Genomic DNA, 25,864 nt, shown 5'->3' on the forward strand with positions numbered 1-25,864 from the left:
CGCGTCATCCATGTCAGCGCGGGAAGAATAGCAACTCCTCGAGCTTGCAAATGACGGCGGGCTGAAAAGTATGTTTGACATAACATCTCTGCCATCATTCTAGATCAAAGTCAAGGCTGAATATCCTGAGATAGCCACAAAAGCACTGAAAACGTTGCTTCCATTTCCAACATCATATCGCTGCGAAGTGGAGTTTTCTGCGATGAATGCAATGAAAACTAAATTGCAGAATAGACTGGACATAAGGAATCCCTTTGAGTATCGCTGTCTCCCATCACCCCTTGATGGGACCATGCTGTTGCAGGGAAACAAGCCCAGGGCTCCCAATGATTCAGCAGTATTGGTGTGTTGCAATGATTTTATATGTTCATACGGGGAAAATATGTGCTGTGTGTTTAATATCCAAACGTTACTTAAAATGTTATGATGCTGTTGACTTATAAGTGACTTATATAAACATATAACAATTGCAGCATGGAGACAGGCGATCGCAGCTCTTCTAGTCCGTGCCGAACACTGCTCTCACCTAGTCCCACCGACCTGCACTCAGCCCATAACTCTCCATTCCTTTCCTGTCCATATACCCATCCAATTTTTCTTTAAATGATAATATCGAACTTGCCTCTACCACTTGTACTGGAAGTTCGTTCAACTCTTACTTCAAGCTCCCCTGATAATTGACATCACTATATTCATGGGAGGAAAATATGCGCTGTGTTTAATATTAAATTCGTTAGATAAACCCTTTTAGAAACAAAATTGAGTGTATTAGCCACTTATCACCTATATTCCAGTCGTGATTAACACCCCCCGAACAGAATCGCTAAAAACTATTTGTAGAAAAAAATGGGCACATACACACATACGCAAGTCGCGCATGCGCACTGGTGCCCACGCAAGGCTTCATGGTCATTGTAGTCTTTCTCGGGGTAAACACAACGTAATCGACTGCTATTTTTGTCTGTCGGCAACCCTACTACCCCCCCCCCCCCCCGGCTGGGTCTGCTGGTCCGCAAGAATATTGTCAATAAGAAACTGGTCCGCGTTGCAAAAAAGGTTGGGGCCCCCTGCTCTAGCCGTTGCAAACCAGATATTATACAAGTCAGAACTGGACAGCTTCATAATTTGAGGGATTGTAAATGCATTTGAGTACAATGTACTCATGAGGGCACAGAGTCTCCTTTAATTCAATCATGGAAGGAAGGTAATCGAACATAGTTGAGTTTAGGATACAGAGTAAGTTGATCTATTGGATGCATATGTATAGATTAATGATTTTTTTTTATAAGTACTGAAAGATTGCACTTCTTTAGACAGACTGTCATATTTTTTTCTTCCTAACTTTCATGACTATTTCCTTTTCTTCTTGAAGTGCTGCAAGATCATAAAAGAAAAATGGGAGGCTTTGAGTACTGCTGTGTGACAATAAGCATTCTGTTTAAATGACAGCAGATATCCCCCAGTTCTGAAAAAACTGGTATCTGTTTGCAAACTACATCACAGGCATGTTTGATTTATTACTTATGGGAGCAGGAAGCCTCAAGGAAGCAGCAACCTTGCTCCCAGTTCCTCTGCTCCCCGTTAACCTGCATTATTACAAAGAGCATTGCAGTTAGGGCCATTCATCATGCTTTCAAGCAGAAGCAACAAAAAAGCCAATACCTTTGCTTAGCTCGTTTTATACAATACCGAAATATATTTTTAAAAATCATTATAAAATCAAATTTGGAAAGCTTTAAGCAGTTTATTCTATAAGTAATTGCCATAACCCTTTCCAAGTCTCTTCTTGTTGATAAACTGAAAAATATATCACATTGGAAATATTTTTGATTTTACGTGTAGGGATTTTGCACATTGTTATCATAAAGTCTGCTGGACTGCTAATAGCATGAACTATATGTTGGCTTGTCATATGCTTCTGTTTCTTTCTCCCCAAATGAAAATAGACTTTATTCAGCTACTGACCACAGTTGAGTTAAAAAGCAGAACCTGAAAGCAAATCTACAGAGGACATACCTTCAGGAGGAATAATAAAAGGTGGCATCAAAGTACATTGGCATTCCAGTTGTAGCCGGGCTTATCTTGCAAAGCAAGTTGAGAATCAAGGCTTGCCTTGATTTTGCAGTGACATTTGCAGCAGGTGGTATGCTGCTAACAGCTCTTAAGATTTGGTGCAAAATAAATGCAGTAAATTGATTTATTATTGTCTCATGTAATAAGGTACAGTGATAAACTTGTCTTGCATATCATCCATCCATACATACAAATGTATTACAACAATGCATTGAAGTAGTATAAGGTAAAACAATAACAGTGCAGAATGAAGTGTTACAGTACACAGAACGTGTAGTGCAGGTGGATAGTAAGGTAGATTGCCAATGGCTGCTTAGTCTTACTGATTGAAGTCTTTTGGCCAGGAAGTCAAGGATCTAGTTGCAAAGAAAAGTGTTGAATCCAAGGTTATGAGTTTGGAGGTGAGTTTGCTTGGACTTATAGTCTGAGTCCAATGGCTAACCCATTGGCTAGTCTGAGTCTCCATATTGGACTGGTGCTGTCTTGGGTAAACTAATGGGACTGAAGGCTGATAAATCCCCAGGGCCTGATGGCCTGCATTCCAGGGTACTTAAGGAGGTGGCTCTAGAAATCGTGGACGCATTGGTAATCATTTTCCAATGTTCTATAGATTCAGGATCAGTTCCTGCGGATTGACGGGTAGCTAATGTTATCCCACTTTTTAAGAAAGGAGGGAGAGAGAAAACAGGCAATTATAGACCAGTTAGTCTGATATCAGTGGTGGGGAAGATGATGGAATCAATTATAAAAGATTAAATAGCGGCATATTTGGATAGCAGTAGCAGGATCGGTCCGAGTCAGCATGGATCTACGAAGGGGAAATCATGCTGGAATTTTTTGAGGATGTAACTATGAAAATGGACATGGGAAAGCCAGTGGATGTAGTGTACCTGGACTTTCAGAAAGCCTTTGATAAGGTCCAACATAGGAGGTTAGTGGGCAAAATTAGAGCAAATGGTATTGGGGGTAGGGTACTGACATGGATAGGAAATTGGTTGGCAGACAGGAAACAAAGAGTAGGGATTAATGGGTCCTTTTCAGAATGGCAGGCATTGACTAGTGGGGTACTGCAAGGCTCAGTGCTGGGACCACAGCTATTTACAATATACATTAATGATTTAGATGAAGGGATTAAAAGTAACATTAGCAAATTTGCTGATGACACAAAGCTGGGTGGCAGTGTGAAATGTGAGGAGGATGTTATGAGAATGCAGGATGACTTGGACAGGTTGGGTGAGTGGGCAGATGCAGTTTAATGTGGATAAATTGAGGTTATCCACTTTGGTGGCAAGAACAGGAAGGCAGATTACTATCTGAATGGTGTCAAGTTAGGAAAAGGGGAAGTACAATGAGATCTAGGTGTCCTCGTTCATCAGTCACTGAAAGTAAGCATGCAGGTACAGCAGGCAGTGAAGAAAGCTAATAGCATGTTGGCCTTCATAACAAGGAGAGTTGTGTATAGGAGCAGAGGTCCTTCTGTAGTTGTACAGGGCCCCGGTGAGCCCACACCTGGAGTATTGTGTGCAGTTTTGGTCTCCAAATTTGAGGAAGGATATTCTTGCTATTGTGGAAGTGCAGCATAGGTTCACGAGGTTAATTCCCAGGAAGGCGGGACTGTCATATGTTGAAAGATTGGAGCGACTGGGCTTGTATACATTGGAATTTAGAAGGATGAGAGGGGATCTGATTGAAACATATAAGGTTGTTAAGAGATTGGACACGCTAGAGGCAGGAAACATGTTCCGGATGTTGGGGGAGTCCAGAACCAGAGGCCACAGTTTAAGAAGAAGGGGTAGACCATTTAGAACGGAGTTTAGGAAAAACTTTTTCACACAGAGGGTTGTGGATCTGTGGAATGCTCTGCCTCAGAAGGCAGTGGAGACCAATTCTCTGGATTCTTTCAAGAAAGAATTAGATAGAGCTCTTAAAGATAGTGGAATCAAGGGATATGGGGAGAAGGCAGGAAAAGGGTACTGATTGTGGATGATCAGTCATGATCACAGTGAATGGCAGTGCTGGCTTGAAGGGCTGAATGGCCTACTCCTGCACCTATTGTCTATTGGCATCCCTGATAGTTTTACAGAGGTTATATCTTGATTTCATGTAAAGGTCATGATCACCTGATTTGAATGCTGCAGTCCTAGACTTCAGTAGGAACTGGATTATTCATGTTTTCTGGTATGGGAATACCCAGATCATCCTCTTTAGTACACAGTCCTCAGCATATTTGCTGATGTACCATGGTTTGTGATGGATGGCATACTCATCTAGGCTGAGACCTTGAACATGGACCAGTTCAGTGCTAAATATAGCCTAGAGAGTTAAAGGTTATTTAAAGAGTCTAGAGGTTATCTTTAACTAGCCTTGTGTTATTCTAAATATGATGAGGGAAATCATTTGATACTTCTTTCTAACTATAATGTTTCTACATACATTGAATCAAAAAAAATGCAATGCCCACAGCAAAGCTGACTTTAAGCTGCCAAACTAGTGGAGCAGTGAACCAGAGAACAGCCACTTCCTCAAAATTTTCCAAGCTATCAACCTTGGCAGGTTAGATGCAGAAGGTTCTCAGTTTACTAACCAGTAACTTGGGACCAAATAATGAGCTATTATTACAGGGTATCTCCCTATTCATATTTGTTGAAGACCTTTGTGTAGTGTTTGGGTTACAAGATTATCTGACAGAGTATGGGCAATTGATCTGAAGATGTCATTGTGAATTTCATTGTGACAGTTAGGGAAATTAAGTAAATGTGGGTTTGAGAATAAATAATCTAATTCCAATAAAAGGAGTCATGTATCTCCTGGATTATTTTAAAACCCATATGGTTTGTTAATATTCTTTAGAGTAGAAATCTGCCATCCCTAATTGGTCTGGTCTACACGTGACTCTGGACTCGTGGCTATCTCCTTATCATCTTCATGACTTGGGGAATTGAGGTGTTCAATAAATGATGGCTGTGTCAGCGGCATCAATGAAAAATGTTATGTATCAGGCAATCGTGTTTGGGTAAGACTGCAGCTGGTGAATGAGGCTTCATTACAATAAATAGTTAAGCAGGATTCCTCAAGCCTCTTAAAATATTGTTTAACTTTGTGTAACACACATCAAAGTTGCTGGTGAACGCAGCAGGCCAGGCAGCATCTATAGGAAGAGGTGCAGTCGACGTTTCAGGCCGAGACCCTTCGTCAGGACATTAACTTTGTGTGCTTTTTTTCAATATATATGTTGTACAACTTAGCTTTTTCTTATGGAGGTCATCTTTATTTTGGATTGTAGCAAGAGTGCTTATCTGTATACTGCCCTTTGGCATGTAGATGAAATGGGTTTGTGTCGAAGTTGTTATGTAAATGCAGGTATTGTTGTGGTAAAACATAGGTTATATCATGGAGCCAAGAAGTGTAAACAGTACTTAAAGTAATTTCCTCAAATTTCTTGAGGGTGCAGTTTGAATTGGATTCATTGCATCAAGACCTTACTAACTCAGGCTTTGCACTTGTCTCATTGCAGTGGATTAATTAATTGTAGTAATGCCCAGGCTGGGCACCAAAAAGTGCGCGTGCGCCGGTCGTGCATGCAGCCTGGTACAGCCGTTCCAATCTATTCTTACTTTCTTCTTCTTACTTTTTAATTTACGTTATTTTTTGTATTTATTTTTCTCACGGTAACACGTCGAAGCTGCACCCTCTCTAACATGCTGGTAGAGAGAGTTTTATTTGGGTCTTTCTTAGCGCTGGAAATGGTTACATCCCGACATGCGGGACAAAAGCAAGGTCACATTGTGTATTCCAGAAACCAGCTAATGCCGGCTGGTTTAGCGAGCAGAGCGGCGGACATCCCTGCTAAAATCCGGAGGAAAACACACAGAGGATGCAGAGGGGGATCACAAAGTCGAGGAAAGAGGACCGGGTCGAGACAACAGAGACTTATGGAGAAGAGGAGTTTGGTGGGTATACCGTACCGACTGACTGGAAGTGCACTGAGAGCAGTAAGCGTAAAGGAGTTGGGTGCTTACTGATCTGGTTAACAACGGATGGTGCAATCAGGGGCATATTACGATCGAGGAACGTGTTTGCAGACTGGATATTGAACTTTTTACTGTTGGATTTCGGCCACATTCCACCAAGATACAACACTTGGCGGCACGGGAGGTCGTTCCTGCCTGTGGCCATCGAACGTGCAGCTTCTCCTGTGGAGAGTCAGACACCCTGAGCCAATAGACTGGTCCTGGACTTATTTTCCATCCGGCATAGTTTGCATTTTGTTGTTTGATTGTTGGTGGTTTTTGTATTGCTATATTTACGCTCTGTTCTTGGTTGGTGCAGCTGTCATGAAACCAAATTTCCCTCGGGATTAGTAAAGTATATCTATCTATCTGTCTATCAGTTGCCTGGTCAGTGAGGGAAATCCTTAGTTTTGCATGGAAGCTGGCTGGTTTGATAGCTTGGAAAATTTTGAGGAAGTGGCTGTTCTCTGGTTCACTGCTCCACCAGTTTAGCAGCTTAAAGTCAGCTTTGCTGTGGGCATTGCATCGAGTATCCTGTCCCTGAACCACAGCCCTTATCCCTCACCTTCATTCTGGGATGTCTCCAACACTCACTTCCGGATAGCTGCTGGAGGAACTTAACAGGTCAAGCTGCAGCTGTGGAGGGAAATGGCCAGTTAATGTTTTGGATTAAGACCCTTCATCTGGACCCTTCATGTTCCCTTTTGGCTCACCAGTGAACAAATCTCTCCAGCCTTTATAGACCATATGTATCACTGCCCAGTGTTTTGAAATCATTAGCATTCCACATTCAGATTCCTGAGATACTATTGCAGAGCACAGCATCACTACAAGAAACCAAGCCCATTAATGCCTGAGATTATTAACCAGGTCACTCAGCTGCTTGCTGATGTCTAAGAACCTTAGCAATTTTTCACCTTGTGCACAACCATGTGTGCCCTCCTCTTTGACAGTGTTATTCTTTGACTTAGTGGATCAGTATGCTAGAGGGAGGAGGTGCTTTGTGTGCTATGTTAGATTGCACACAACCTCGTGTACAACGAGAAAGAGTACAGGGCTAGCAAGCATCAGGAGTACTGATTCAATTTGAATTATTTTCTTTATTCATATTTTAAATAAAGGAACAGCAATTATAGTATGGAGCTAAACAATAGCAAAGAGTTTGATTATTCATAAAGAGCCCAAGGACTTTTTTTTTCCTACAGTTAAGGCTCAAGTCTTGTAGCCATGTTGTAGCGTGAGCAGTTTATTTAGTAGTTTACAAAAAGCAAGAACCAAGTGCAAATTATTACCAGAGAAAAATCCTTCCCCATTGTTTCTATATTAAAAAATGAGTAACTCAGCAATTTACTGTGTTAATTTTCCAATTCTATTCAACTGGAGAAACTGCTGAATTAGCACAGCTGATATTGGCCTGTTTGTTTCACATACAGACATTTCTAGGTTGACACACCTAGTCCCATATCCTTCCATTTAACTCTACCACAGAGTTTATTTTTAATTATTCCATTTCATAGAAGAGCATGTCAATGCTCCAATTCACCATTTTTTTCGTTCTCTATTTTATTGACAATTCCTTTGTTCTAAGCGCGAAGTTCCCACTGTTCATGCATAGTATTCTGAATTAGAATTTCAGGGCAATAGGGACATTGGTTCATCTCCGAATCAAAGTATTATTGGGAAAGTAATTTGTCTTAATGTTTGCACTTGCAATCTGGTGACTTGGGATGATTGGAGTAAGAAGCATAGCTCGAATATAAGGAGAATACTGTGGTAGGAAGCATGCTTGTAGTGCAGTATGTGGCACATAATGATTTAAGCATAATGACTATCACTCCCACTAGGTCAGGACAAACTTTTTGTCACACAGGGGCCAGCCTGTGGTTGGTTGTCAAGTGTGTTTGATATCTGGAACTCTGTGTCAGAGGAGGTGATAGAGTCAGATACAATTACTATATTTAAGGGCCAATTAGAGAGACACTTAAATAGGCAAGGCATAGAATTATATGGACCTGATGCAATGAAGTAACATTAGTGTATATGGGCAAATAGGTCAAATATAATGCGGGGGAGGGTGGAAATCAAGGGAAGTAGGCCTGTCCTTTCAAGTCTGCTCTGCCATTTAATAAGATCATGGCTGTTTTGGCAGTGGACTCAGTTCCACCTACCTGCCTTTTCCCTATAACCCTCAATTCTCCAACTGTGCAAAAATCTATCTAACTGTGTCATAAGTATATTTAACAAGGTATCGTTTATTGCTTCCCTAGGTCCACTAACACTGTACTGTCTGGGAAAGGTAATTCCTGCTTATCCCAATTCTAAATCTATTCCCCCAAATCTTGGGGTTATGTTCCCTAGTTCTAGTGCCATCAACCAATGGAAATAACTTTGCTGCCTCTATCTTATTCCTCTGTTTCATAATTTTATATCTATAAGATCCCCTCTCATTCTTCTGAATTTCAGTGAGTATAGTCTCAGGTTTCTATCTCTCCATGTGGACTAGCCCCCATCATCCTGCCTTTAAAATATTACTTCTTTGGGATGTATCTATCCTGCAGTTTCCAAATTTCTTCCAGAATCTCCAGCCTTTGCTGTTTTGCCATCATCCCTACTAATGTCCCCTTCCAATCAACTTTGGATGGTTCCTGTCTTTTGCTTCTAGTTCCCTTTACTCCACCGTAATGCTGATACATCTGACTTGGCTGATGCTTCTTCCTTTCAAATTGTAGGGTCACTGACTCTAAAGGGTTCCTTTACCTTTAGTCCCCTAACTAAATCTGGTTTGCTACACAACACCGAATCAAGAATAGCCTTTTTCCCCTAGTGGGCTCAACCACAAAGTGCTTTGCAAACTCATCTTATAGGTATTCTACAAGTTTTCTCTTGGGATCCTGCACCAACCTGATTTTTCTAATCTTCTTACGTATTGAAAACCACATTGCTATCATAACATTGCCCTTTTAACATGCATTTTTTTATCTCCTATTGTAATTTGTAGCCCACATCCTGGCTACTATTAAAAGCCCGTATATAATTCCCATCAAGGTCTTTTTACCCTTGCATTTTCTTACCTCTACCCACAAGGACATCTTCCAATCCTAAGTCACCTTTTCCAAAGGATTTGATTGCATTTTTTTTTTACCAACAGAGCCACCCCACCCCCTTTGTCTACCTGCCTGTCCTTTCAATATAAGTGTATCCTTGGATGTTAAGTTACCAACTTTGATCTTCTTTTAACCACGACTTAGTGATGTCCACAATATCATACCTACCTATCTCTAGCTGTGTTACAAGATCATCTACCTTATTCCATACACTGCTTGCATTCAAAGATAACAAACACTTTCAGTTCTGTATTGGTCACCCATTTCAATTTTGTCCCGGTGTTACACTGTAACTCATCCCACTGACAGCAATTTTTCTCAGTCATCTGCCTGTACTGCCTGACAGTCTCACTCAACACTGCATCTAGTTGTATACCAACTGCCCCATCTTCTGCCCTATGACTCTGGTTCCCCTGCCCCTACCAATTTAGTTCAAACCCTCCCCAACAGCTCCAACAAACCTTCCTGCAAGGATATTGGTCCCCTTTGGGTTCAGGTATAACCTTTCCCATTTGTACAGTTCATACCTTCCCCAGAAACGATTCCAATGATACAGAACTCCGAAGCCCTGCCCATTGCACCAATTTCTCAGCTACGCATTCATCTACCAAATCATCCTATCCCTACCCTCACTGGCGTATAGCATAGGCAGCAATCTCTGATCTAAGATATCAGCACATTCAGACACAGTGAACACTTTGTCTCCAGGTGTAATAGTTCATCCATGTCCTGTACACCTTTGTTATGATTGGAAAATGCTGCTGACTATCAAATATACTGTGCACAGCAATTCCACCATGCTAGTGAACTGTTAGACTGCAGAGGCGCTCTGTAGCTTGGGCTTATTGTGTAGGCCATTGCATGCTTCAGACCTCAGTGAGCGACACAGTAGGAGGAGATGCACAAGGAAACAAAAAAGGGGAAAACACGCTGAAATCCGGGAACAACTTAGGTCGAAGCCCTTCAGGCTGGCTTTCCCCTCGTTACTAATGGTATTCTTTTGCTCACTTGTATAGTGTATTGAGGATGTTACCATTAATGCCCTGAGGCCTGCCTTCCTTCATTATTGCCAGTGACTTCACAAGGCCATCTTCAAGAGTGTATTACCAAAATTCTACCAGCATGTCTTCTGTCCCATCAAGGGACCAAAGACCCTTAACCATTGCTGGACAACCATCAAAAACGTCTACTGAGCCACCCCCCTGTCCCCACATTGGTAAATCAGACCACCAGGCTGTGCTCCAACTCCCCACATACAAACAGAAGCTAAATTAAGAGGATCCAATACAATGCTGGTCTGAAGAATTAAATGAACTGCTACATGACTGCTTTGATTTGATAGATGGGTCTATGTTCAAAAACTCAGCATTCAGCCCAGATGAATATGTCACCATCATGAACTTTATCAGCAACTGTGTACAGAGAGGGCAATATGTGTGTTACCAAACCTGAAACCATAGATGAACAAGGAGATCCACTCCATACTGAAGTCTCAGACTGCAGTGTTCAAATTAGATGACCCTCACTTTTACAAAAAAAAATCAAGATGTGATCTTAGGAAAGCTATCAAGAAACTTGGGAGATAATACCTGCCCAAAACCAAGTCCCAGAATAGCTGTCAATTGTGGCAGGATTTACAATTATAATAATCTCCAAAATGAGTTTGGGCAGCATCATCAACAACAGAATATCCCTTCCCAATGAGCTTAATGCTTTCTAGGCACATGCTGAACAGAAGAGAATTAGAATATCATAAGCCACCCTGATAGCCTCCAGTGCTTCTGAACTCACAGTCACTATTGTGGACTTAAGTTCAGTCCTCTGAAAAGTGATCCTGCAAAAAGTATGTGGTCCAGGTGGTGTCCCTGGTCGTGTCCTTAATCCTGTGTAGATATTTTTAACCTTTGCCTGTGTTAATCTGCAGTTCCCACCTCCTTTAAGAAACCCACTGTTATCACAGTCCCCAAGTAAAACAAGGTAAGTTAATGTGCTTTGTTGACAACTGCCTAGTGGCTCTGACACCGGCAACATGATGTGCTTCAAGAGGCTATTCATGACATGCAATAACTCCAGCCTCCCAGATAACCTTGACCCACTGCAATTTGCCTACCACTGAAACACATTAGCAGCAGACACCATTTCCCTGGTTTTAAACTTATTTTGGGAATATCTGAATAATAAAGACACCTACATCAGACTATTGTTTATTGACTGCAGCTCCACCATCAATGCTATAACTCTAATCTGCTAAATCTGGGATGCAGGACATTGCTTTGCAGCTGGATCCTTGGCTTCCTGACGAACGGACCACAATCAACAAGGATAGGCAGCAACACTTCCACCACAATTATTCTCAACATTTGTCTCCAGCAAAGCTGGGACCTCCATCCTCTTCTCTATACACCCACGACCATAGGGCCAGATTCTGCTCAAATTCTATCTGCAGTTTTATGGATTATACCATCATATCTCATATAGGAAAGAGAAAAAGAGCCTAATGACATGACATCATAACAACCTTTCCCTTAATGTCAGCAAAATAAAAGCACTGATCCATTGACATCAGGAAGGTGGCAGTGTTGAGATCGAGAGGGTTGAGAGTTTTGAATTCTTAGGCGTGAACATCACCAATAGCTCCAACCACATGGACATCACAGCCAAGAATATTCACAAACAGCTCTCCTCCTTCAGAGACTAAACAAATTTGGCATGTCCCCTTTCCCCCTTGCCAATTTCTAATGAAGCACCATAGAAGGCCTCTGATTCGATACATTATGGTATGGTAATGGCAACTGCTCTGTCCATGACTTCAGACAAATTTCAGAGTTGCGGACACAGCTCAACACATTACATAAACCAGTCTGTTCTCCTATCTACACTTTTCGTTGCCTCAGTAATGTAGCCAGCATAATTCAAGACCGCCCCCCCCCCCATCATGCAGAAGTTAGAAAAGCCTGAAAGCACGAACCACTAGGCTCAAGGACAGCTTCTGTCCTGCTGTTATAAGACTATTGAATGGTTATGTAGGATAATAAGGTGGACTCTGGACCTCACAGTCTATCTCATTTATTGTCTACGTGCACTACACTTTCTCTGTAACAAACACTTTTCCACACTTGCAATGAATTAGTCTGTAAACAAGCTTTTCACTGTCCCTCTGTACCTGTGACCATAATGAATCAAATTATCAACTGTTTCTCCCTTTTTTTTTAACAGGCTGGCCATTCCCCACCATATTATTACCTCCCAGCCTACTAATCTCTTTTTTTCCCTTCTTAGGAATTCCTATTCTTCCTGATCCATACATCGATTACATTTACCAGCCTCCCTCCCTCCCCCCGCAACCCCGTAGCTTACTCAGAGTAATAGAGAAAATCTCATTGTCAGAAAAGATGTACCCTGTCCCTATATCATCAGTGCTCAAAAATCAGCTGCTTATAGCTGATGAATTCAGGATATATACTACAGATGGATAAGCTGGTTTGTAGTTCAGTGAAAGTAAGGATAGAAACCATTGAACACCATTATGTATTTTTTTCTCTCCTGCTTATGGAGAATCAGCACTTTCCCTTGTAATAGAGCTTGAAAATTCTGTTGTGTGCAGTTTAGGATCTCTTGTTATGTTAAGCTTCATTAGCCTCTATGTTTGATTTTCTTGTATAAGTGCTTTATAATGGCGAGAAAAGGCTTCAGAACCTTTTATTAATGGAAGCAGTGTCGTCACATTTGATGTCTCATTGCAACAGGGTATAACACAAGCTAATTGAAATAACAGTCCAAGTTTTTCTTGTTTACAGCTTCATTTTAAGAAATGTGTGCATGCTCAAACTGTTAAATTATCTGTAAAAATAAACTGATGTTAGAATTTTTCTTCTTTGTTTAGGCAGCACAGCCAAAAAATTTTGATTATATAAAGATTAGAGCTGGACACTAATCTTTTTTGCATCCATGGGTCATTTACTTGCACCCTGAAGCCCTCTATACAATTAAAGTTGGGAAAACTCACCAACACTTCTTGGCTTAAGCACTCATTTTGTCTAATTAATTTCATATAAGAATACTTCAAACAGTTAAACAAATTAGGTTTTTTTTCTCCAAATGAGGTTTTTTCTTAAATCACCAGCCCCATTCATTTTAAGCAGATAATCTTAGTCAAGTAAGAAATATAGACTCAAATCAAAACTTTTTTAACAAATATTGTTTTTTAGGCTGACTGACTGTAGGCTATAGCCTTGACACTATAAGACAGGCAATGACCTAACCTGACCCAATCTGTAACAAAAGATTTGAAGTAATTAGCTGGAAATCTTCTATAGTTAAATAATTCTGGGAAATTTTTAGCTCCATGAACATCCACTCTACTGGCCAAAGATTGCTGTTTTTCTGCAGGTTGATTTTCAATGTTCATGGACAGGTAGAGAAGATTTCCAAAACTTCAGCAGTAACTCGTTACAGGAATGGACTCTTTCCTTAAATAATGAAATACATAATGTGAAAATAGGCCCTTTGGTTCAACCTATCCATGGTGACCAAGTTGCCTCCCTGTGCAGGTCCCATTTGCCAGCATTGGGCCCATATCCCTTAAACCCTTCATATTTATGTACCTGTCTAAGTACCTTTTAAACATTGTATTTGTACCCTCCTCTACCACTTGCTCTGCCACCATCTTCTGTGTGGAAAAAGTTGCCCCTCACATCTCCCATAACGTTTTAACTTAAATTCAAAGTTTAATTCTTAACTTAAATCTATACTGTCTAGTTTGTTTCCCATACCCTGGGAAAAAGACTGTGAGCATGCACACTTTCAATGCCCCTCATTATATACCTCTATAAGGTCCCACTCAGCCTCCTGTGCTCCAGTATGCCTGTTCTCGCATAATAACTCAAAGCCAAGTAACAGCCTTGTAAATCTTTTCTGCACCTTTTCCAGCTTAATGATATCCTTCCTATAGTTGGGTGCCAGAACTGCACACAGTACTTATTCCCAAATGTGGTCTCAGTAATGTCTTATGCAGTTACAATACAATGTCCCAACTCTTGAACATATTGCCCTGACTGATGAAAGCAAGTGTGCCAAATTCCTTCCTCACCATCTTGTCATATCTGTTGCCATTTTTAAAGAACGATATAGTTGTATATCCCTCTGTGTTTCTGCTGTACAGCACTCTGCAGAGCCCTGCCACTTACTATGTAAAAGCTGCCCTGGTCTAACTAATCAATGGAACACTTCACACTTATCTGAGTTAAATTCCATCTGTTCAGATCCTTTTGATTCGCCACCTTTGTTCTCTTCTTATGTCTTCTCGCAGTTCTTCCTTTTCACATAGTTCATATTAACTCCCACCTAGCCAGGAGGCTTGATTTTCCAAAGATATCAGGAATTCAGATTGAAAGCTCAGCATATCAAATTGTTAAGTTAAATACCTATTCATTTGTATAATAATACTGGAATTTTAAGAGAATGACCCAGCATATTAGTGCAATTACGAAGAAAGCACTTTCTTAAAAAAGAGAGTTTGTGAAGATTTGGCATGACATCAAGAAAATTGTCAAACTTGTATGGATGTGAAATGGAGAGTATATTAACCCGCTGCATCAAAGCTAGTGCGGAAACACCAATCCCCTTGAAATGAAAATCCTACAAAAAGTATTAGATTCTGCCCAGTCCATCATAGGTAAAGCCCTCCCCACCATTGAGAACTTCTACACAAAGTGTTGATGGAGGAAAGCAGCATCTATCTTCAGGAACGTCCACTGCCCAGGTCATGCTGTCTTCTCGCTGCTGCGATCAGGAAGAAGGTGCAGGTGCCTCAGGACTCATACCACCAAGTACAGGAACAGTTATTAACCCTCAACCATCAGGCTCTTGAACCAAAGTGGATAACTTCACTCAACTTCACTTGCCTCATCATTGAAATGTTCCCACAACATTTGGACTTACTTACAAGGATTCTTCATCTCATGTTCTCAATGTTTATTTATTATTATCATTTCTTTCTTTTTATATTCCTTCTGCCACTTCTTTGCTCATTCTCACAATTTGCCAAAGTCCTCCTGCAGACACCTTGCTTCCTCAACAAGACCTGCCCTGCCACCTATTTTCGTATCATCCACAAACTTGTCCACAAAGCCATCAATTCCGTCCTTCGAATCATTGACATATAACGTGAAAAGAAGTGCTCCCAACACTGTCCCCTGCGGAACACCACTAGTCAGCAGCAGCCAGCCATAATGGCCTTTTTATTGCCACTTTGCATCCTGCCAGACAGCCGATCTTCTATCTATATTAGTATCTTTCCTGTAATACCATGGGCTCTTGTTAGGCAGCCTCATCTGTGGCACCTTGTAAAATGCCTTCTGAAAAGCCAAATAAACAACATCCACTGATACTCTTTTGTTTATCTTGCCTGTTTTTACTCAAGGAGTTCTAGCACCAACCTGATTTTCCCAATCTGCCTGAATATTGAAATCCCTCATGGCTGTCACAACATTACCCTTTTTATGTGCCTTTTCTTTTTCCCATTGTAATTTGTATTCCCCATCCTGACTACTATTAGGAGGCCTGTTAACATCATTTCAAATTAGATATTGTTCTATGATTTTGTTCAATACTGATCTGTGAAATACTGATTTTTTTTTAACTTCACCTTGATAATAGAAATGAAAAATGAAGTTTTCAAAGCTGGCTATTAGCTTTGCAGAATCTATTTTTTCTAAGGTTAAAAAGTAAAGCAGAAATGTAAGCTTAATAACACCAATTTAAAATGCTGTATGTGTTATATTTGGTCAACTTTTCTATGAATCCAAATTGAGGACAATAGAGATATTTGAGAGCGCCAATTTCTGTTCAACAGAAAATGTGAAGAAAGCTTTAAACTTGCTTCCCCCTTGTCAGCAGTCTTCTGTCTTGTGAAGTAATACAATGCAGCTGACTTGAAAACATTTTTGTCATAATCATTGACCCTGCAGATGTTTTGACATCACCTTTGCCCAATTCAAATGACCTTTAACCTTCCTAGGAAAAAAAACATTCTGCTTAGTTGCTTCAAAAAAAAAATTACTGAATGATGTTGACGTTTTAATATCTTTTATAGACAGGAATCAGCTTCTTGTTAATATTAGTTACTCACTATAATGAAAACATTCAGATGAAATCTTTTCTTAATCAACTCCATTATGCCTTTGCTGCTTTGATATATTATCTAATGCAAGATTTTATAATTTTTTTAGTTCATTTTGGACATCACAGGGAGGTACATTGCAAGATTTATCACCTGAAAGATGAATTGTAATGGAGAAAATCAGCAACGTCTTATCCAGAAAATTTGCAGTACAATTGACTGCTTACCCCACTCCTGAAAATTTGAATCACATTTTGCAAGGAACAGAGTTGCCCATTAAATCAAGTCTGTTGTCATTCAGGAGGATCATGGCTAATTTACACCTGGACTCCCTTAAATCTGTATTCCTTGAAAATGTTAACCTAAGATTGAACTTGGTATTCTCTGGTCTTAAATTTTTCAATTAGCTCATCATCAATAGGAAAGAAATCAAGATTTTCACTGCCTATTATTTCCAGTTGTGGTACTGAAACTAACTTGTAAGCGGCCCAACTGGATTTTTCACTTAGCTAATTGTTTTTGCTTGAAACCTATGGCTCTAGGATTACTCATTTTTATCTTTTTTTCCAATACGTGATGAGTAAATATTTTAATGAACTACCTGTGTGTTCTATAGAATATTGTGGAAGTAGAATTTTCATTTTCAGAGTTCATGTAACATTGGTCTTCTACAGTTATATATCACAACGATGCAGTGGGTCACCAAAGCAGATGGAAAGAATTCAATGATCCTAGAACATTTTAAAGCACCATTACTGATATGCACTTAAGTCGATTAAAGCTGTGTTCAATATTCTGTAATACCAAATTGATTGATAGCATAGCCCCAGTCTATGTATATTCTAGTAAACAGATTACAGTAAGTACTAGCATTTGTTGGTAGATAATGTATCTATGCAGATGGTCAATAAAAATTGTAACTTTCAAATTTCAAGGGACATTGTACACTTGAAGAGAGCTGGGGGATTGTTGAAAATGTGAACAGGCACTTGAAAATAAATCAGTTGGTCATGTGTAGATTGCTGTTTATTTTTTATTCTGTTTCATTTATCAGAAATATGGATGCGTAGCGCATGGAAGTTCAAAGCTATTTTCTGTTTGTATTTTAGATGCCTGTTTGTTCTTACTACCTCAAAGGAATCTGCAGCAGCAATAACTGTCCTTATAGCCATGTGTATGTGTCAAGGAAGGCAGAAGTTTGCCAAGATTTCCTGAAAGGATACTGTCCACTAGGAGCAAAGGTACATAAAAGTGAACAGAAAAAAAAGTTCATTTGTTAGTACTAACCAGTTACTAAAAGTTTTCATTTGGCTGTGATAAGACACTTCTTTAAAATATTTGTGTTTTGTGTCTTTCTTTCTGCAGTGTTGTGGGAAGATAATGCTACTTTTTCTTATAGCATACTAACGTCCTTTCTGTTGTGCTTGGTTGAAAAAGGTACCTTGTAGTTCCATCAGTCAAATGAGGAAACCTCATATTTTCTTTGGATCAATAGAAGTGTGGACATATTTTAAGTACTATGTGGTTGTAGAAAGAAGTAGAAGATCTTCTGGTGTTGCATTATTACACTGCACCAGGGTTATAGATTTTCGTAGAATGATAAACCACATTTGCCTCAACAACCTGTTCCCTTCTTTGATAACCATGACCTGATTGCATGCGGAGTGGTGGTGCTGTCTTGCCAAAGATAATGGTCAATGTTTGGAACAGGAAGGTCTTCAAGCAATAAGAGAAAATAAGACAATGGTAACATGGAAAACTGAATCAAGTGAGGGGGTGACTGACAAGCAAAGTGTAACTGGCTTGAGCATAAAATGTGAACAAAAATGTGCAGAAGCAGATAAATCCAGAGCTAATATAAACCGTAAAGAAAAAGCAAGCTTTTCTTTGAATGCATGTGACATTGGCAGTAAGATAGGTGAGTTGAGAGCACAGATAGCAAAACAAGTATGATCTAATATCTATTCACAGAGACGTGTTCATAGGGTGATCAGAACAGGATGCTCAATATTCCTGATTATACAGTGTTCCAAAAGGGGAAAAAATTTTTGTTAATCAAGAAACACATGAGAGTGGTATTGCATTCTGATAGAGGTGATGAATGGTAATGTTAAATTAGACTGGTAGGAGTAAGAAGATCTGGGTGGGAGTAATGCGTAAGCCCCCAAAATGTGACCTTTCAAGACAGCAGGGTTTGTATGGGAAATATCTAGGAATTGTTTGAAGGAAATTATATTTAATATAGGAGATTTTAATCTATGTATTGATTAGATGAACCAAATTGGCAAGGGTATCATAGAAGAAGAATTTGTTGAGTGCATCACGATTGCTTCTTATAACATTATCTTATGAAACCTACCTGGGAAAAGGCTATTTTCGATTTAGTCATGAGTAATGAGGAAGGATTAATATGAGATCTTGTGGTTAAAGATTCTCTTGGGAGTAGTGATCACAATATGGTAGAATTCCACAAGAACAAAACCAATGTCTTTAGTTTAAGTAAGGGCAGTTGTGATGGTATGAAGGTGGATTTGGAAAATAAACAAGTCAGTAAATAAATAGTGGTAGATACTTAACCAGCGGGTCCAGCAGGAATTTATCCCAATTAGTTAGAATATTCCATGAGAAAGAGGCATTGTCAGTGGTTAACAATGGAGATCAAGGATAATATTAAACTGAACAATAAGGCAGACAAAGTGGCAGGGTCTAGGAAAATCTTAGGATCCAACTACAAAAGATTTTTAAAAATAAGAAGGAAGAAAATTGGTTTGGCAGAGAACTTGGATACAATCTCAAGGCAAACTGTAAGTGTCTCTAAGAATCCTCAAATTAAAGAGCAGGGACTTCCTTCAGCCATTCTGTTCAACCTCCACAACTCTAATTACTACCTCAGTATTGTAACAGAATGCATTATGACCACTTGGCACGACAATGGACTGTGTGTGTGTGTGTTTTGGTATAATTGTGTTATTTCTTGTAAAAAGATGTGTACAGTTTTTTCCCTATGGATGTTATGTATCTGATGCTATGTGTATGTGATGCTGCTGCAAGTAATATTTGTACTTGTGAAAATGTGCTTTTGCATGAGCATAAACTTAAGAGTGCATAGCCAGCGCCTCTTTCCCAGGGCACCACTGCTCAATACAAGAGGACGTGGCTTTAAGGTAAGGGGTGGGAAGTTCAAGGGGGATATTAGAGGAAGGTTTTTTACTCAGAGTGGTTGGTGCATGGAATGCACTGCCTGAGTCAGTGGTGGAGGCAGATACACGAGTGAAGTTTAAGAGACAACGAGACAGGTATATGGAGGAATTTAAGGTGGGGGCTTATATGGGAGGCAGGGTTTGAGGGTCGGCACAACATTGTAGGCCGAAGGGCCTGTACTGTGCTGTACTATTCTATGTTCTATGTTGTCTTTGATATATAACTAGGAATATGAGACCTATGTGAGGCCAGTGAATTAATAATAAGAAACAAAAAAAATGGCAACTATGTTAAATCAATTATTTGCATAAGTCTTTCACTGTGGAGGATCCTGGAAATATGGCCTAATTTCAAATAACTGAAAGGAACTTGTAAAAATCCTAATAAAGTGCCATTAACATGGGAGAAAAACTCACAGGACTGAAGGCAAATCAGTCATTAGGACCTGATGGCCTGCACGCAAGGGCTTGAAAGGAAGTGCCTGCAGAGGTAGTTGACTCATTGGTTGAAATTTTCAAATCTTGCAAAATTGCAAGTGGGTACCAAAAGAGTGAAAACTACCAATATGATTCTCTTGTTCAAAAGGGGAGGAAGACAGGGAACTGTAGTTAATTATTTTAACCTCTATTGTTGACAATATGCCTGAATCAATAATCAAATAGGCAATAACTAATCATTTTAGGAAAGTCAAATAAAATCAAATCAAGTCAACATAGTTTTATAAAAGGTAAATCATTTTTGACAAATTTGCTCATGTTCTTTGAAGATGTGACAGGGAGAATTGATAGAAGATGCTTGTAGATGTGGTGCATTTACATCGCCAAAAGAAATTTGACAAAGTGCCACATATGATGCTGGTACATGATTTAAGAGCCAGTAGTGTTAAAGGAATGTGTTGGCATCAAATAAAAACTGGCTGTCACACAAAAAACAAAGAAATTGCATAAATGGAACCTTTTCAGGCTGGATGATGGCAACAAGTAGAGTACCACAGGGATTGGTTCTTTTGCTTTCAATTGTTTACCACCATAACCTATGGGAGGAAACAAACTGTAACGTTTACAAGTTTGGCAGTGATATGAAAACAAATAGAAGATTGTGTTGTGATGAGGTCATTGTGATTCTACAATGGAATGTAGTGAGGTTGAGAGTGAAGTCATCCATTTCAGTCAGGGGAATGCAAAACTGGATTATTATCAGAAGGATCTAGATGTTCTAGTGCTAACAAAAGGTTAGCAAGTAGATCCAGCAAGTAGTAGGAAAACTTGCATGAAGCATTGTTAGATGTAATTATGAAGGGGCTGATGTTTAAGGTTTTGTTACACTTGTACAATGTTGGTGAGGTGCACACTTGGGTTACAATGCTCAGTTTTGGTCAACTTATCTAACATGTATGGTAGCATTGAAGACAGGTTAGAAAGATTAATGGAACTAATTCCTCGGATAAGAGGGATGTCATATCAAAGGAGACTAAGACAGTTTGGGTTTCTGTTTCTTGGAGTTTAGAAGCATGAGTAGAGAGCTTATTCAACCATATAAGATCATAAAATGGCTGGACTGGATAGATATTATGATGTTCCCACTAGTGGGGCAGTCATCAGCAAGAGAATGTACATAGCTACAAAATAAGGTGGTGGTTATTTAAAGCAAAGATGCTTAGAAGTCTTTTGCTTCAGAGAAGGGGTCCCCAACCTTTTTTGCAGTGCAGACCGGTTTCATGTTGACAGTATTCTTGCGGACCAGCCGACCGGGGTGTGGGGGCGGGATGGTTGCCAACAGACAAGAGTGGCAGTCACATACGTTGCGTTTACCCAGAGAAAGACTACAATGACCATGAAGCCTTGCGCGGGCACCAGTGCGCATGCGTGCACCTGCTGATTATTTTTCTACAAATTGATTTTGGCGATTCTGTTCGGGGGGGGGGTCGGGGGTGTCAATCACGACCGGAATATCGGTGATAAGTGGCTAATACACTCAATTTCGTTTCTAAAAGGCTTTATCTGACGAATTTAATGTTAAACACACAGCGCATATTTTCCTCGCATGAATATAGTGATAAGTCAATTATCAGGGGAGCTTGAAGTAAGTGTTGAACGAACTTCCAGTAGAAGTGTCAGAAGCAGGTTTGATATTATCATTTAAAGTTAAATTGGATAAGTATATGAACAGGAGGGTTATGGGCTGAGTGCAGGTCGGTGGGACGAGGTGAGAGTAGCGTTCGGCATGGACTAGAAGGGCAGAGATGACCTGTTTCCGTGCTGTAATTGTTATATGGTTATATAAGTCAATAGCATCATAACATTTTAAGTAACGTTTGGATATTAAACACAGCGCATATTTTCCCCGTATGAACATATAAAATCATTGCAACGCACCAATATCGCTGAATCAGTGGGAGCCCTGGTCTTGTTTCCCTGTAACAAGACGGTCCTATCGAGGGGTGATGGGAGACAGCGATACTCAAAGGGGGGTTCTTTATGTCCAGTCTAATCCGCAATTTAGTTTTTGTTACATTCATCGCAGAGATATGTTGGAAATGGAAGCAACGTTTTCAGTGCTTTCATGACTGTCTCAGGATATTGAGCCTTGACTTTGATCCAGAATGCCGGCAGAGATGTTATGTCAAACAGACTTTTCAGCCCGCCATCATTTGCAAGCTCGAGGAGTTGATCTCCTTCCCGCGCTGACATGGACGATGCGCGCGTAGTGGCTCAACAGTGGGCGTGACAGGGAATGAGGAAAGGTGCAGCTGACTCATATCGCCAAATAATATTGTTTCCTCGCGGCCCAGTAGCACATGCTCTGCGGCCCAGTACCGGTCCGCGGCCCGGTGGTTGGGGACCGCTGCTTCAGAGGATAGTGAATCTCTAGAATTATTTGCGCTACATGTGGTGGAGACCACATCATTAGAAATATTTAAAGTGGTGATCGATAAATTTTTCTAAGATCCAGGAATTGAAGGTTATGGGAAGCTGGCACAAAAGAGAAGCCAAGCCCTGCGTATATCAGCCACAACCATATTGAATGGGGTGGGGTTGGGATGCAGCCTTGAAGCATGATGTACTGTTTACTTTGTTGGGGAGTTCAGTGATATGGTCAAGGACAAGGTTCTGCAAGCAAATAACAAGAACTTGGGAATAAAATGACAATACAGAACCTTAAAAGTGGTAATCTTAGGATAACTACAAGTCTCAAGGGCAATTGGATATAAAAGTAGGAAGGTAACATAAATAAATGTGAGATTGAAAATGTGATGGAAGAGGGCATGACATCTCTGAGGCAAGACACTTGGGACAAATCTGGAGATGGTGGAACTTGGCACAAGTAGGTTGGAAAAATCAACAAGCCAGGAAACATCCCTGCGGGGAAGCTGTCTCAGTGCATTAAGGGAATTTGTCTTTAAAGAGTGAGAGGTAGAATTTATGTGAAAAGAAGGATGAAAGTTGGAAGATTGAACATGGAATACGGTACTGTGCAAAAGTCTTGGGCACATATATCAGAATCAGGTTTATTATCACCGGCATGTGACGTATATAGCTCAGGTGCCCAAGACATTTGCACAGTACTGTATTTGACAATGTGGAGCTGAGAGCAAGTTTGTAAACCTGGCGGGAGCAAAGAATATTGGGAATGGCAAAGGTGGAGGCGCTGTGGGAGGTATGTGGGACAGGTGGCAGAGGAGTACCAGGAGCGGGGTGGAGTGGGTGCAGACAAACCCAGCCCTGAGACACCAAGCAAGGTCATTTGATTCCAAACAATTGATGTCTTGATCATTACAAAATGTCTCCCTGGTGCTTCCTGCCCTCTCCCTTCCCCTTTTTCCAACCATAGAAAAACTACAGCACAGAAACAGGCCTTTTGGCCCTTCTTGGCTGTGCCGAACTATTTTCTGCCTAGTCCCACTGACCTGCACACGGACTATATCCCTCCATACACCTCCCATCCATGTATCTGTCCCAGTTTATTCTTAAATGTTAAAAAAGAACCGCATTTACCACCTCGTCTGGCAGCTCATTCCATACTCCCACCACTCTCTGTGTGAAGAAGCCCCCCCCCCATGTTCTCTTTAAACTTTTCCCCCCTCACCCTGAACCCATGTCCTCTGGTTTTTTTTCTCCCTTTCCTCAGTGGAAAGTGCCTGCTTGCATTCACTCTATCTATACCCATCATAATTTTATATACCTCTATCAAATCTCCCCTCATTCTTCTACGCTCCAGGGAATAAAGTCCTAACCTATTCAACCTTTCTCTGTAACTGAGTTTCTCAGGTCCTGGCAACATCCTTGTAAACCTTCTCTGCACTCTTTCAACCTTATTTATATCCTTCCTGTAATTTGGTGACCAAAACTGAACACAATACTCCAGATTCAGCCTCACCAATGCCTTATACAACCTCATCATAAGATTCCAGCTCTTATACTCAATACTTTGATTAATAAAGGCCACTGTATCAAAAGCTCTCTTTATGACCCTATCTACCTGTGACGCCACTTTTAGGGAATTTTGTATCTGTATTCCCAGATCTCTCTGTTCTACTGCACTCCTCAGTGCCTTACCATTTACCCTGTATGTTCTACCTTGGCTTGTCCTTCCAAAGTGCAATACCTCACACTTGTCTGTATTAAGCTCTATCTGCCATTTTTCAGCACGTTCTTCCAGCTGGTCCAAGTCTCTCAGCAGGCTCTGAAAACCTTCCCCACTATCCACTACACCTCCAATCTTTGTATGATCAGCAAATTTGCTGATCCAATTTACCACATTATCATCCAGATCATTGATATAGATGACAAATAACAAGGGACCCAGCACTGATCCCTTGGCACACCACTAGTCACAGGCCTCCACTCTGAGAAGCAATTTTCTACTACCACTCTTTGGCTTCTTCCATTGAGCCAATGTCTAATCCAATTTACCACCTCTCCATGTATACCTAGCGACTGAATTTTCTTAACTAACCTCCCATGCGGGACCTTGTCAAAGGCCTTACTGAAGTCCATGTAGACAACATCCACTGCCTTCCCTTCATCCACTTTCCTGGTAACCTCTTTGGAAAAGCTCCAATAGATTGGTCAAACATGACCTACCACTAGTTTGTTAGAGAGAGCTCTAACAAACTAGTAGTCTGCAGAATGATGCTAAGTAGTGTACCACTGTACCTCAATGTTAGCTGGATAGAACAGAGGAGCATTAGAGGAACAGAATTCTTGAAATTCATTCTATAAGGAAAGAATAAGGGATCAAACCAAAAATATTCCCAACTAATGAAAAGGGGGAGCAAACATATCTAGGCTGTCATGGATGTTGAGAAACATAAAAGATAGAACAAAGTATAAAAGGACAATGCATGATTTAAAGCAATAGGTCATCATCACAATCACTTCCACAAGAGCAGTGACCATACCTGATGAGTACTTGGAGAGCTCCTGAAGTTATAAAATGTGCTTTATAAATCCTTCCTTTGGTGCCCAATGTTTAAAGAGAAGGAAATTGCATAATTTTATCACATGAATAGAAAAATCTGTGTGTGTGTGTGTTCAGATCTTACTATCATGCACAGTGACATGCAGATGCTGACTATTGTTTTTATAGCTATCCTGTAAAAATAGTGGGATGGGTAGAAAAATGTCTTGTCTGCTCTCAAGAAGATTAAAACTTTTCGATAAATATATATACAAAGTGATGATCTTGTAAATATTTTCCCAAAGAGACTGAATGCCACTCTGGGACTTCAGAGGGTTAAATAAAATTCTCTAAATAACACCAAAAGTGCTGACTGTTGTTGCTGACATAACTGCTGTAGAAAGCCCCAGAGAATTAACAGAATTTTGTGAATCAAGTGAAAATGATTAATTGTCTGATTCCATTAAAAAATACTCACAAAATACTCATTGTGATGTTATAGACAATAGGTGCAGGAGTAGGCCATTCGGCTCTTCGAGCCAGCACCGCCATTCACTGTGATCATGGCTGATCATCCACACTCAGTATCCAGTTCCTGCCTTATCCCCATAACCTTTGATTCTGCTATCTTTAAGAGCTCTATCCATCTCTTTCTTGAAAGCATCCAGAGACTTGGCCTACCACTAATTCTTAAACTGTGGCCTCTGGTTCTGGACTCACCCATCAGCGGGAACATGCTTCCTGCCTCCAGCGTGTCCAATCCCTTCATAATCTTATATGTTTCAATAAGATCCCCTCTCAGCCTTCTAAATTCCAGAGTATACAAGGCCAGTCGCTCCAATCTTTCGACATATGACAGTCCCACCATCCCGGGAATTAACCTTGTGAACCTACGCTGCATTACCTCAATAGCAAGAATGTCCTTCCTCAAATTTGGAGACCAAAACTGCACACAG

The 25,864-nt window shown here is 40.4% G+C and overlaps 1 protein-coding gene across 1 annotated transcript in view; it reads left to right on the forward strand.

The window, feature by feature from the left end:
• The window catches only part of zc3h3 (zinc finger CCCH-type containing 3), a 297,823-nt gene that overhangs the window by 193,577 nt on the left and 78,382 nt on the right, over positions 1 to 25,864 (forward strand). The window contains exon 9 of the mRNA XM_063057690.1: positions 17,417 to 17,548. Coding sequence (XP_062913760.1) covers positions 17,417 to 17,548 — 132 coding nt within the window. The remainder of the gene's footprint in view (positions 1 to 17,416; positions 17,549 to 25,864) is intronic.

This window comes from Mobula hypostoma, chromosome 1 (assembly GCF_963921235.1).
Source record: "Mobula hypostoma chromosome 1, sMobHyp1.1, whole genome shotgun sequence".
Lineage (NCBI taxonomy): Eukaryota > Metazoa > Chordata > Chondrichthyes > Myliobatiformes > Myliobatidae > Mobula > Mobula hypostoma.